General features: G+C 36.5%; 1 protein-coding gene across 31 annotated transcripts in view; it reads left to right on the top strand.

Moving 5' to 3' along the window:
* The window catches only part of PTPRD (protein tyrosine phosphatase receptor type D), a 2,332,079-nt gene that overhangs the window by 2,167,962 nt on the left and 149,844 nt on the right, over positions 1-14,273 (top strand). For all 31 annotated transcript variants that reach the window (XM_073021577.1, XM_073021575.1, XM_073021576.1 and 28 more), the window contains 2 exons: positions 6,501-6,591; positions 11,917-12,126. In XM_073021577.1, coding sequence (XP_072877678.1) covers positions 6,501-6,591; positions 11,917-12,126 — 301 coding nt within the window. The remainder of the gene's footprint in view (positions 1-6,500; positions 6,592-11,916; positions 12,127-14,273) is intronic.

Below are 14,273 nucleotides of genomic sequence, written 5' to 3'. Positions count from 1 at the left end.
CTAGATGGATTTTTCACCTCCCAGTTAATTAACATGTTTGAGAATGCTAATACAGACTAATACAAAAAGCCTGACTGAATTCGAAGTGGGACTGCCACAAAGACCAGAGCTTGCCTTCCCATATAATTATGGGGAACTGAACCCCTTGATGATAACATGTTAAATGAAATTAGTAAAACTTTACTTAATATAATTAAAACTCTGAAGGTTAGATTTAACTTATCTAATTAAATCTAATAGACTGGGAAAACACAGCTTACTTTATAAGTAGTCAAGGGCTTTCCAGATATATTGATTCTGAAGTTATTTATTTTTCTATTACTTTAATAGTTAAAGTCTATGTTGAAAAGCTGTTTTGAGTCTAAACTCCAGGCTTGAGGCAGACAGGCAAAGCAGAATGCTGAGTTTAATTTTACCCAAAAATAAAGCTAGCTCCAAAAGCAATTTCTTTTTTTTTTTCATCTCAAGCAAGTTCTTTCAGCTCATATGATTTGGTTGATATGAATTTATAGGGCACATATTAGCTGCCCATTTCACTTCTAATATCTGAATCATCTTATCTTCCTTAATGTCCTGTGAGATTAGAACAAGGGTCACGAGTAGGCCAGTAAAGAAAAGAATGTTTGCAATAAACAGTTATGTTTTCTAGAAACTCTATTTGGGCATGCCATTGCTGATTTGAAGAAAGGAGAAAAAGCTTGATGAGACTGAGAGTTGAAAATTCTGATGGAGAAGAACTGCCAAATATTTTTGACTGCCTGACTTAGGAGAGATGTTAATTCCTGAGAGCCACACCCACTTTCTTTGCAGTGGAAGAATAATTCCATGATAAAATGGCAAAGTTAAGCAAATTTTGGGGGTATTATATGTATGTCTGCTTTAGTAATGTGCTTATAAATATATAAATTTGTTGTATAAGAAAATTTATAGATTAAAAATTGTCCACAGAGACCATATAATAGGGGTAATTGGTGTAAATAAAAATCAGGGAAGATTTCACTTAGAAAATAATTGGTTAATAGATATTTAAGGAAAAAGAATAGTTAACTAGGTGGAAGTGACAAAGTTCTAGGCAGGTGGAACAGAATGATCCATGATTTAATGACAGAATGGACTAAGGCAAGGATCTTCAACCCCTGGGCCATGGATGAGTACCAGTTCCTAACCTTGTTAGGTACCTGACCACACAGCAGGAGATAAGCAGTGGGGAGGGAGCATTACCACTGGAGCGAGCTCTGCCTCCTGTCAGATCAGTGGTGCCATTAGAATCTCTCAGGAACATGAACCCTATTGTGAACTGCACATATGAGGGATTTAGGTTGCTGGCTATTTATGAGAATCTAATGCCTGATGATCTGAGGTAGTATAGTTTCATCTCGAAACCATCCCTCCAACCTCCGCCCTGTCCATGGAAAAATTTTCTTCCATAAGACCAGTCCTTGGTGCCAAAATGGTTAGGAACTGCTGGACTAAGGTAAATGCAAGAAACTGAAAGCCTATCGAGCTGTATATAGCTGAGAGGGCACAGTCAGAGGGATTCAGGCAATATCCTGCTGGCCTTCTGATACCTTTCAGTCTTTATCCTAAGAGAAATGAGGATCCATTGAAATGTTTTAAGAAGTGGAAATGGCACAACGAATTTTGTACTGTGAATTGAAAATTTCAGAGACTGCACTAGAAGGGGCTAAAGTCAATAGAGAGAGTTGAGAGAGTAAGATCACAGTCTGGGCATAAGACACGGAATGAGGCCAGAAGAATGGCAGTAGAGATGGAGAGAAGCACATGCACTGGAGATAGGGTTTGGAAGTGATAGAACTTGGCAATAGATTGAGTATGACAGAGGAAGAGAATAAAGGCAAATTGTCAATGATAACACCTAGGTTTCTGGCTTGTGCACTGAAATGGATTGTAATGCAATATTAGGGAGGATTTATTTTGCAAGGCATATTATTTTATTTTAACCACAGTAAATTTTGGAGTGCTTTTGAACTTCAAATGGAGACATTAAGTTAAAGTCAGATAAACCAGTGGAATTCAGAAGAACATTCTTGGCTAAAGATATGAATCTGGAAATCATTTGCATATAGCTAAGAAATGATGCCCTGAGCTGGAATGAGATCTAGGATGAAAATAGGGTCTGGATAGAAGTTCTTCGCCAGAACCTTGAGGAATATCACCATTGTGGCTGGGCCACAGATGATAAATTCTGCTATGGAAATAAGGTTAGTGTGGAAAGAGGTATACATAGAAATAACAGAAGAATATCACAGAGAAAGGGCTCAGAATGTTTCATCAAGAGTGTTAACATCTTAAAAGGTTTGCTAAGAGGTCAAGAAGGACAGAAAAGTACCAAAAACTCCCCTTTTGATATAACACCCTGGAGATGACTGAGCACCCTGGCAATGGCAGTGAGGTGGAGTGAGGAGGCAGGCGCTAAAGCCTAGTCAGCCGGGAAGTGAGGCAAAAGGGAGGCAGTGGGAGCAGCAGGAACACACAGCTATTTGCAGAATTTTGGCAGTCAGGGGTGGGAGAGAGAGAGGTGACTAGAGTAGGATGTGGTTTGTTTTGTTCTCTGTATTGCACATATTTATACATGGTTGAAAACTAAGGGATGGGATCAAATGAGGAAGGAGAAGTTGAGCTATATGAGAGAGAAGGAGTACAATGTATGGTAAACTTCCTAAGAAAGTGAGAAGATGGAAAATAATTCAAGAGATAGTTAATGGCCTTCAAAAGTAGGGCCAGCCCTTCTACTTTACCAAAAGAAAATGTATGGTTTGTTTACAGATCTAGATAGGCTTGTAGTCTGGTGACAGATGATGAGGGAATAATTGTCTGAATCTTTGCATTTTCTCTGTATATAAGAGATGAGGCCATCTTCTAATGGGGAGGTTTGAACATCCAAGGTTTCAAAGTAGAGGAGAAAGTGAGAACATTACTGTGGAAAATGGAAGGACTAGGCAATTGGAGAAGTTATTGGGAAACTAGGTAGTGGTAAGATTGCCAGGCCGTGTTGAAGGCCTAACTGAGTTTGCTGATTCTCAATTTATGGCATTATTCTGCCCTGTGCTTTATTTCTCAAGTTGTGTTCAGCTCCCTGGATTCTGGCAGAGAGAATGGTGAGCATAGATTTCAGCTAAGGTAGGGTGGAGGAGACGGGCTTTGGAAAGGGAGAATTGAAGAATCTGAGAGCTTCAGTGGTACATGGGCCAGACCTATGAGGGTTGAAATCACCCAGGATGATGGCAGAGTTTGGAGAAAAAAGAAGGCCGTGAACCCTGCAAAAGAATCTTCCCTGAGAGAAAGGAGAAGCTGGGGGAGGTACTAGATGGCAAAACTCAGCCAGAGAAGATCATAATATAGCTGGATTACATGAACTTCAAAAAAGAAGGGGTTTGTTACTACCAAAGCAAGAAGATGGAAGAAAAATACCTGCAGGAAGCTATGGGAAGCCAGGAAAGAAATCCCAAACCTTGACTCTGAGGTTCATGGGTAGGGGAGGAGGGATAAATCCACAGCTGCCATATGAGAAGGCTGCAGAGGAAGCAGGACCCTCAGGGGAGAGACAGGTTGCAGGTAAAGCAAGGAAGTTGATGTTTACAAAGCCATAGTTGCAGAGAGCACAGTTGAAATGTGTGGATTTAGACTGAGGCGAAGCTTTGTATAATACAGAATTTCAAATTGCCACTGCCCTATTTCTTTCAGTGTGCAAGAGCTGCTTTGAAGCAAGCTTCACTTTGACTGCCCTCGATGAATGCTTTAGAGATCACTGGAGAAAAAAGTTTAGGGATATCTGGCCGTACCGTTAATTAATTGCTGTGGGGGAGGCTGTTCAATTCTTATCCCAGCCACAAGTAAAATGAGTAGTTGGGGAGTGGTGCCGAAGAAAGAATGGATTTTTTTTTTTCATGTACAAGAATGGCAAATCAAAGTATGAAAGCAGAAGAAAAAAATTAATGAAACTCATCAGCTTAACCTTGATTTACAGGATTCTGAAGGAGGACAATGGTAGTGCTCTGATAATATGCAATATCATTGCTTTATGTGTAGAGCTCTTCTGACTTCGAGCAGTTGGTAGTGAAAAGCAAGAGGTTCCCTGACAAGTGTGTTTATCAAGCACATCTGCAGTGTGATTTTGTACGCTCAGTTGCAGCTCTGTCATTCTCCTCCATACTCATTTAACATGATGGACTTGTTTGGCAAATCCTTCAGGTGGTGGGAGGACAGGAAGAGGGGGGAGCTTACTCTGGATCATAAAATAAAAAATATTGGTCTCTGTCACACACTCCAACTCTGCCTTCTCCTCATCCTCCTTGATCATTATGATTATTTGTAGTAAAGAAAATGAATGGCTAGGTGGTGTAATCCTGTGTATCTGTTGATTAGTTGCTCAAGGCACCATGGAGAAAGGATTGTGGTGTAATTGTCTGGTTTGACTTGAATTCTCGATTGGGGGAAAAGAAATTTGACAAGTTCTTTAACCGGCAGCTCACGGAATTTCATGGAGTCTTACTGAACAAGATAGTTCAGATGCATCTCTCCAATCGTGATGTTCATACTAGCCAGTAGCAGCTGGCATCTATTTACTGCTATATACACACTGTGCTGAGCACATTCGGTGTATTTTCCCCCCATATCACAGCCTGGTATTTTTTACTCACATATTTCAGAATGTATAACTGAGATTTTGGGTCTAAGCCCAAGATCAGCCCAAACTCTCAGCCAGACATATCTCCAAGCGCCATATTCTTCTCCAGAACGCTCTAGAGCAGTGCCGTCCAACAAATATAATGAAAGCCACATGTGACATTTTAAGTTTTCTAGTAGCAACAGTGAAAAAATAAAAAGTGGGTGAAATTAATTTTAATAATTTATTTAACCTAATATATCCAGATTATTATTTTATCATGTCATCATTAGTTTAAAAATTATTACTGAGATACTTCACACTTTCTTTTAATGCTACATCTTTGAAATGCAATGTGTCTTTTACATTTGCAGAGGGTCTCAGTTTGGGCTAGTCACATTGGCAGTGCTTCATGGCGCCCAGGGGCCAGCGGATACCGTACCAGACAGCTCTGCTCTAGACCCTTAATGGAAACAGAGTTTTTAATCACAGAGAGTTTACTGAGTTTATGACAGGTTTTGCTTTGAGATGAGTAGAAAGAGGCCTTCCTGGCCTCTGTGGTCTCTGTGAATGGTCTCTGTGATTCAGTGTGACACAGGGTTGGGAGTGTCCTTCCTCTTGTTTCTTTGTCCTGTGTGGTGGTCTCCTCTTTTAAAGGTATGTGGGTATGTTTGGGTCCGTGTGTGTGTTCATTTTCACAGTAAATCTCCATGAAGTGTATGGAGTCCTTAGAAAATACTTTATGATACATACAGTAAATAAGAAAAAGAAACAGACCGCTGCCACCATTAAGATAAATGTAGCTTTGTGTCCCATTACTATCTGTTTTAATTTGGCAATTATTTAATCGCTACAGATCTGTCTTTTTTGCCTGTGACCAATCCTTGTAGCTTTATAGGCTATACCTAGACTTTGCTGAAAGAATTTCTCTATAGGAGGACAAAACCAGATTATGCATTTAATATAGTACCTGAGAAGTAGGAAGTGATTAATATGTTATTATTATACAATATGTTCAAAGTCCTTGTATAGTTAGTACTAAAGATCAGTGTGAGCAGAATCCCTAAACAGGAATATGAAAGCAGAGTATATTCTATACTGAAGTGACAAAACAGCTTTGCAAATAACCCATAGCTATTTGTGGATGGGTGCCTTTATACATTCCTTAAATTTTAGTTGACCATTCTCAGTGTAAGGATTCAGTTACTTTTGTCTTTTCATATAGATGTCATTATATTGATAGCTATTTTGAAGGCCCTTAAGTTGTGATTTTTTCCAATTTTCTGAGGTACTTACCTTGAGGTTTGCAGTTTGATGGGTAGAAAAAGAAGGGAATTTTTAATGTCTTACTCTATGCAATTATACCTAATTTTTGTTACTTAAAGAATTTTAATTCAAATAAAGCAGCATTTTAGGTTTGTATAAACAACAGTACTAATAGGTATTTACGTGAGCTAGGAGTAGAATTTTTCTTATACACCCCCCTTTTAAAAACATCTTCTTATAAATTAATGTCATAGAAAATATTTGGTTCAGCAGCTTATGGTGGTAGATTGCAATATTCCAGCTTTGTATGTGTCCAGCACCAGGGCCCTAACAAACTGTGCCTGCTCTGTTTATGATACCTAATAAAGGGCAGTCAACCATGATGATATTACCATACAAGATCATTGCAATCACACATAAACGTCTTCCCATGTTGTTTTTAAAATTGAACAAACAGGTGGTTATTTGTCATTGATGTAAAAAATGGGCAAGTCACCCCATATCCATAATTTGCCTTCAGCCTCACTGTTCTGTGGAAGATTTAAGGGTATATCCATGTTTTCCTCCTTTGAACTAACCTAACTTTTATCTATTCATTCTTGTGCAGAGGTTACTACATAATAATCGTGCCTTTGAAGAAATCTCGTGGGAAATTTATCAAGCCATGGGAGAGTCCAGATGAAATGGAATTAGATGAGGTAACTATGTCATTGTTGGCTATGTCTTTCATTAGTTATTTAATTTGCTGCATATCCACCCCCTCCCTTTGAGGCCTTTCAGGATCTAATCTGGGTGCTGGCTTCTCCATACCTAGCTGGTTGGATGGTTCAGTACTGTGGGCATGCTAACCCCTGGGGATCCCAACAAAGATCCTTTGGCTTTAATTAAAAAACATTAAGCTGCAATAAAGCTTACAACCTGTCTAATATTTGTTGGCCTTAATATTTTGCCCCTTGCCCCTTGTAAAACATGATGCAGAGGTGTGGAAGGCGAAGTGAATTGTCAGCAAAGACTTAATCACCATTGATATAAATCCCAAGGTCCCCTTCATTAGTGCAACAGTTGCTGAGGCTGTTACAAACACCAAATTGCAATTTGCAGCAGAGTTCATCTGACCTACTATATATGGTCTTGACCAGTTTCTTGCAGAATTCTGTTGATTACCAAGTGTTTGCCTTATTCTATATTCTGTAGGTTTTCAGGGTCAAAAATGTATTTAACAATAGAGAAAACAAAACAAATCACAAAATTGTGAGCAAAGCAACATATATAGAACAAGAAACAACAAATACTAAATATATAATGTGGGTTTCCAAAATCTTGCAACAGCAGGCGCATTATAATTGGTACTCTTTTTGTATAAGGACATTTTTGAAAGGTAATGCATAACATGAAGAACAAGACATAATTATTACATACTTCTATTTAGATAAGAAAATATGATCCAGAAGTGTTGAGCTAGATGCCCAGAGGACCACAGCAAGTTAATGAGTAGAATTCACATTTTAAAATACGGAAGAGCCTTTGTTATTTTAACATGATGCTGTTTTCAATCAGTTCATAAGGCAAATAACCGTAACGCCCCCATTTGGAAAACATGAGATTTTAATTTACTGGGTTTATTTATAGCATAGGCCACATCTTGTAGTACAAACTTTTATTTCTAGGTATTTCTTCTACCTCAAATTAGTACAAACAGAGCAAGGAAAAGAATAAATTCCCTACCTACATTACAGAGAGGTGATGTTTATTTCATATCTATGTCTGTACAAAGGAGACTGTGATCTGACCAGAAAGGTTGTTAGCTTTCTTTGGCAGACGTTTATATGTCATCTCTAGAAGTGGGATTTATGTTATCACTGGCTTCATTTATCTGAATTAAATTTGATCAAGTTCAGATGAGGAGATGAGTTCAAGGTTAGGCCTGTGCTTTTCTGTCACTAGTGATTAGATGAGCATTGGGGCTGTGTAAAATGAGACATTATTTCAATAATGTCATCAAGTAAGTTAGATATGTTATTAATTTAATTGTTTTGTGTTGATGGTAAAGGAACAAAATCATTATTCTGCGATATTGAGAAAATAGTAATCCTTTAACTGAAAATGCAGAATGATCAGCTGGTCTTTTCTAAGCATTTTGAAGCCAAACATGATTTTACTTACAACTGACTAATCAGTTAATCTTGATATATTCTTTACTATTTTAATTGGTTCTCAGCTGAATTACAGAAGTGTCATCATTCCGTTTAAGTTGGAATAGGATTTAAAATGCAAAGGCAACTTGTAGAATCTATGAATTGTTCTACCTATTAAAAAAAGTTTTTAAGACATTGAGAGCCAAGCCAAAATGACATCAGATACTTTTAAATAATAAGCTTTCCTTAGAAGTAAAGCCATTTGGTAGTAAGTAATAGAAAGTGGTTCTCTTTTATAGCCACGTTTTAACCTCCAAAATGCACAGCAACACTAATGGATTAAAGTATAGGGCTATATGACTTTGAACTTTCTTGCAATTAAATTCTATGGGTCTCTGCTGCTGATTCCCATAACAAAGGGTCATTTTAATCATCCAAGTTGTGGTGCATTAATCTGTATAATAGTTTGATAAAGAACATTTTATTCAAAATTTTGGGGTTGGGATGGGTTGTTTCCCACTTTTCTTACTGATATAATTGAGACCACATTGTAGAATTAATGGTGGAAGAAATAAGATATGCATTGACTGGAAAATGAAAATTATTTCTGATAAAGAAGTAAAGTCCTTGATATATCTTCTGGAATTACCTCAATAATCTTGTAACCATTGTGGAGGGGAACAAATGAAAGTAGGCTATGGCCTCACTTTATGCTTACTCATCCAGTTTTTGATCCCTACAGATAGTTTTTTGCCCTTTTTTTTTTTTTTCTACCGTGGATAATAAAAGCATTGTAGTAATTTTATCTATAGCTTGGTACTGCCAGGTTTGACAAAGCAGTGTTCCTCTCTTAAATGTATTTGATCAAGTAATTTTTCAGAAAGGCCTATAATTCAAATTGTTGGAACCATATCATTGAATAGAATAGTGGCCTAAGGGAATTTCCACACTTATGCCTCATATCTAGGCCCATAAAAAATTGAAAGAGGCTTTCCAAACAGTATTACTCTCAAAATTATCTTCTGAGTTCATTTATCCTTTGTTACGGGGATGCTCTCCACATGATAAATTTATAAACTGAAACTCCTATTGTCAAGGTCAAACTGGGCAGAGCAGACATTGATAGTCAAAATGAATTTGGAGCAGAATGACTCCCAAAATGTTAGTGATATTTAATTCAGAGCAGGTCATGTAATATATCATGAGTTTTTCATTGCATTGTACTTCAAAGGCTTGTCGTAAAATAATGTGGTCATTTGTGGTTGTAACTGTAACATGCTGGCTAACTTTGGTGTCATCTGAGCCCATTTGAACCATTTGACCTGTGACACAGGAAGCACCCTACAGAGATTAGAGCAACCTAAAGGGGCAGAGTGATGTTCCAGGTTTGACTTTAATGAATGACGGCACTGGATCTAAGAATACCCAAAAGCTCAAATATTTTATTCTGAATTACTTCCTATAAGTCTTCTAAAGAAATCCTAGCAGAAAGTGATTGTGGGAATGAGAATGATATGGATGAATTATGACTATTAACTGCATCTGCAATATGAATAAAATCAAGGTAGGGTTTGATCAGTGAAGTAGAAGAGGGGACACAGTCACATAAACAACTGGTGATAAATGTTTTTGATTACCCAACTTTAAAAGGCTGTTCAGCACATCTGCAGTGCATTTTCCTTCTTGGTGTAATAGGCTACTATCCTTTACTACATATCAACAATAACCTGTGTAATGACACTTCAATTATAATATTGCATTAAATATTTGGCATCAGATTTTTTAAATTAGCATATGAAAAGAATCAAGAAAAAGGAAATAACACATTCATCTGTCTTGATATAAGCAGATACATAAAAATTATATGTATAAATACACAGAGTTAGAACAATTTAGAGTATCAGAAGTTAAACATTATGTTTCCTTATGATATCGTGTAATAATTAAGTAAATTAAATTATCGTTGAAAAAATCTCTAGCATGGAATTTCATTTTATTTCACTAATTGAGTCTAATTATATATTGAGACTTTCTATTGTGCCCCAGTTTCTTCATTTATAAAATGAGGATTATAGTAGCCATGCTTATAGGGTTATTATGAGGAGTAAATTGGAGCTGATGCATGTTTAGGATCCCTAGAACAGTGTCTGGCACTCAGTAATTGCTTAATAAATGAAAACTATTATTGTTATAATTATCCTTATTATAAGTAAAGCTAAATTTGACAACAAGATTGAAAGACAGTGCTAACTTTCTGGCCTTGTGTTTTTACTGGCCAGTTGGTGCATAATTGATCAGCATAACTGAATTTATTATGGGATGGTCCAAATTTGCTAATCAAGTGATGCCCAATCTACCGTGGTTTTCCGAAAACAGCTCACATTTCATGTAATTTTAATTTCATCAGTAAACTCAAATTAACAGAAAATTTTAGCACGTTATAAATTAAATATTATTGAAAAATAATATCGGCAAAAATTTTCCTATAACTGAAAGACCGGTTTTTAACATTTTTAGGATTCAATTTTGAACCAGCTGAACACATTTACTACTCCCAGTGTAGAAGGGACTGTAATGTACCATCAGATTCCTAACAGAAGGATTCAGTGTTTATCCTACAAACAGTCTGAAGCCATTTTATCACAGAAGCCTAGCCTTGATCATGCCAGGCTCTCATTCTACTAAGTAGAGATCACTACTTTGGTTTTCACTAGATCATTTCTATTTACAGAAACAGGAATAGTAATTAGTTTTGCTGCACCATTTCCATAAGTATCTTAATTTTGTTTATCAAGATGAAGACAGGGTTCATTCCATTTTCCAGTTCGTCCTCAAATACGTAGACTTTTCTATTAATACATAGATATTAAAATAAATAAAATAAAAAATTATTTCCGAGAAACTGGCAAAAAGATTGCTGCTTACATCAACAGGCATCCCAGACTAATATAAATCTTTCCTTTGTTAAACCCTGTGAAATATCAATTTTAATTAGATGTCAAGGTAACTTTGAAATCAGTGTTCATAACCACTGTTAGTGTGATTTTCTTGTAATAAAGGAGTCAATGAAAAACAATAGATTATCCAAAAATAAATTCTACCTCTTTTCTTTAGAAATACATGAAGGATCCGTATATACATGTGCATGTGTGTTTTCTTCAAGGTAGTACTAAAATTAATTTTCATCTACCTTGCCTATATTATCTGGCAAGATATACACACTCCCAAGAGAGGTTGATTCTAGAAAAAGTTGACTCCATGATAAAGTATAAGTAAGTGCACTCCAATTGCCTAACCAGGGAGCTAAGTCAAGCCAGAAACTGGTAAATGAGTAGCAATGTCTATTTAATATGTGTATATTAAAAATTGTTTGTTGGATTCTGCTTCTGCTGATTTGAGGGAATTTGTGTCATATGAATTATCTAATTACTAAAAACGATCTAAAATGGCACTAACCTCTTCTAAAATGTGGCTATATTTAAAGATTTAGATGTCTTTGTCTGAGGTTACTACTTGTTTAATAAATCTCCTGCAAGGCAAGGCTTTTATGAATCAAGCTGACTTTTTTCCTTAGACAAGTTATGATGCACTATTGCCCTTCAAGAGAATTTCATTAGTGCAGGAAATGAAATGAGCTACAGTAAAGGATCTAATTGCCCCGTGTTTATAGCCTAGACTTTATAATAGCAGTCCAGTATCTTACCTTAACAGGAAGAGAAGCATTTGAAATATTGAGAGAACAGAGATTTAGTGACGCTGTGCTATATGAAATGGGAACAAATTGCATTTGGGTTGTTCCCAGTGCTGAATTAATTTCTCTCATTAAATTATCAATAAGTTGGGTTATTATTTACAGTTCTTTTTCTGTTTCTCCCTTTTTTCCTTAAGCTGCTTAAGGAGATATCTAGGAAGCGCAGAAGCATCCGTTATGGGAGAGAAGTTGAATTAAAGCCATATATTGCCGCTCACTTTGATGTCCTTCCCACTGAGTTCACCCTGGGGGATGACAAGCATTATGGTGGATTTACAAACAAGCAACTCCAAAGTGGTCAAGAATATGTCTTCTTTGTGTTAGCAGTAATGGAACATGCAGAGTCTGTAAGTTAATTATGATGGAATCTCTTTCCTATGGTATGCTTATACATTTTCACTGGAATGTGGTTATTTAGGGATTTGTAGGTATATCCATCCTCTATTTCTCATGAACTGTTATTAACTTAAGTGTAATAACAGGCCGCCGACTCTTTGGACATTGCTGAATATACTCCTCGAGACTGAATTACAAATAAGACTGTGTCTCTATGAAGGAAATTTACATGGCCCTCTACTTTGTGAAGTTCCAGATCAATAGGACATGGTTCCTGATACCTTTTGATGTAACACAAATATTATGGTGTTAGAACCAGCATTGCTCACAATCTCCTTCCCTCATCCTTTCAAAATGACTGCTGTCAAGAAAAGGAGACTGCTCTCATCTTGCATAATACCTGATTGACATTAGCCCCTGTGATTGCAATGGGAACTCACAAGCTCAGCCATTCAACATGGCATATTTCTGAAAATATTGGCTTTAGGGGTGATTGTATTTATTCTCCTATATTTGCCAAGTGAGACTACAGTGCCTCTACCCAGATTCATGAGGAAGGTCTATCTAGAAAGAGGCAAATACAACAGCTTCTTTAATTCTAGAAATTTATGAGTGACTTTATCAGTGAACAGCTGAGAAAGTTATAAAATAATTTAATAAAAGAGAGAATTCCTAAGGTATTCTAAATAATGAGTTTTCTTCTGTTATGTAATCCATCTTGCTTATATGTCATTTTATGTTTCAGTTGCTTTGAATATTTAAAAAAAAAAAAGGGGGGGAGATATTGTACATAGGAAGGGGGTGAATTTTGAAGTGGCAGTTCACATGAACATTTAATGTACATATTCTAAACTTCATTTATCTAATCGGCGTCTATATATGACAGGTGTGGTAACTCTGAGCTAGTCATTTCTCAAATAGAAGCAGCTCATGATGTATCAAAGATTTCTCCACATCATGTGTTAGGGTATACAATGGGGCCTTTCTTCAAGTGACTGAAAGAATTATCCCGTGGAAAATCAAAACACAAAGGCAGCCCCTCTGCCTGGTTTACCTTTGTGCTCAGAATGTCATTTGAAAACAAAGTGATGGCCTTCCTGGAAGTTTAATGTACAGATACGCTTCCTCTTTCTAGCTGAAGGTTTTAAGGCAGAACATCAAGGGAATGAAATGTTAAGAAATCATCTTTTTCTTTTATTCAAAAATGACTTTTAAATATTTGAGAGGAATTTTCTTTTAATAGCTCTAGGAATGTTTCAAAAAGCGCACTTAGAGCATTGAGGTAGATCAGAGAATCTAGCAAAGGAGAGGAATCTCATTCGATCCTGCAGACTGAACTGCTGAACTACACACTCTGGTTTCTGATGTCTTCCGCTAGTGTCTAAATATGTCACAACTGATGAAGAGTCTGCCCCTTTCTTTAGTATGTCATCTGCTTATTAATTATACAATTAGGATTTTTTTACATGTGTTAATGAAGTTGCCCCTTTATTCTATCATCTTTCTCAGCATTGCTTCCAAATATATATGATATTTATTTCCTTTATATATCATAAATATTTTCAGGCCTAGAAGAGACTTGTATCCAGCTAGAGTTGTTTTGCAGTAATAAAGCCTTTGTGTAAGCCTCAAATTTCCATAACAGATTATAACAATGTTCCAAGGGTAGACTGGTAATTTGCAAAGAGAAAACGCTTTTCCCTCCCTCTCAAAGACACAAGCTATCCCCTAATCTATTGTCTCACATTAAGAATGTCAGATTACTGGTTTGGAATGATCCAAAATTTAATCTCTTCTCTTACTCCCATACATAAGAAATTATATTTTTCATGAGGCTGGTATCATTTTATGACTTTGTTTTCTTTTCATTTTCATACATCTCTGTTTCTTGAATGGGTTGGAAATCTATGTTCTTTGGGAAAACCTGTGCTTAGACGTCCATCTCAATGGACCATGATTATTATCTTAAAGGTTCTTGGTAAAGAATTTCAAATCGGACAGTTTTGCCTAGTTCTGTCTACCAAACTATTTTAGCATCGCCTACAAAATGGAGTGGGTATAGTATAAACCAAAACAATGATATAAAGAATCATGTTACTTAAATACATAGTTATTTGCCAAGTCCTTTGTGTCATCCTTATACCATATACATCCTTTT

This window comes from Chlorocebus sabaeus, chromosome 12 (genome assembly GCF_047675955.1).
Source record: "Chlorocebus sabaeus isolate Y175 chromosome 12, mChlSab1.0.hap1, whole genome shotgun sequence".
In the NCBI taxonomy this organism is placed as follows: Eukaryota; Metazoa; Chordata; class Mammalia; order Primates; family Cercopithecidae; genus Chlorocebus; species Chlorocebus sabaeus.
Note: the sequence above shows the minus strand (reverse complement) of the source record. Positions and strands in the feature narration are given on the sequence as shown.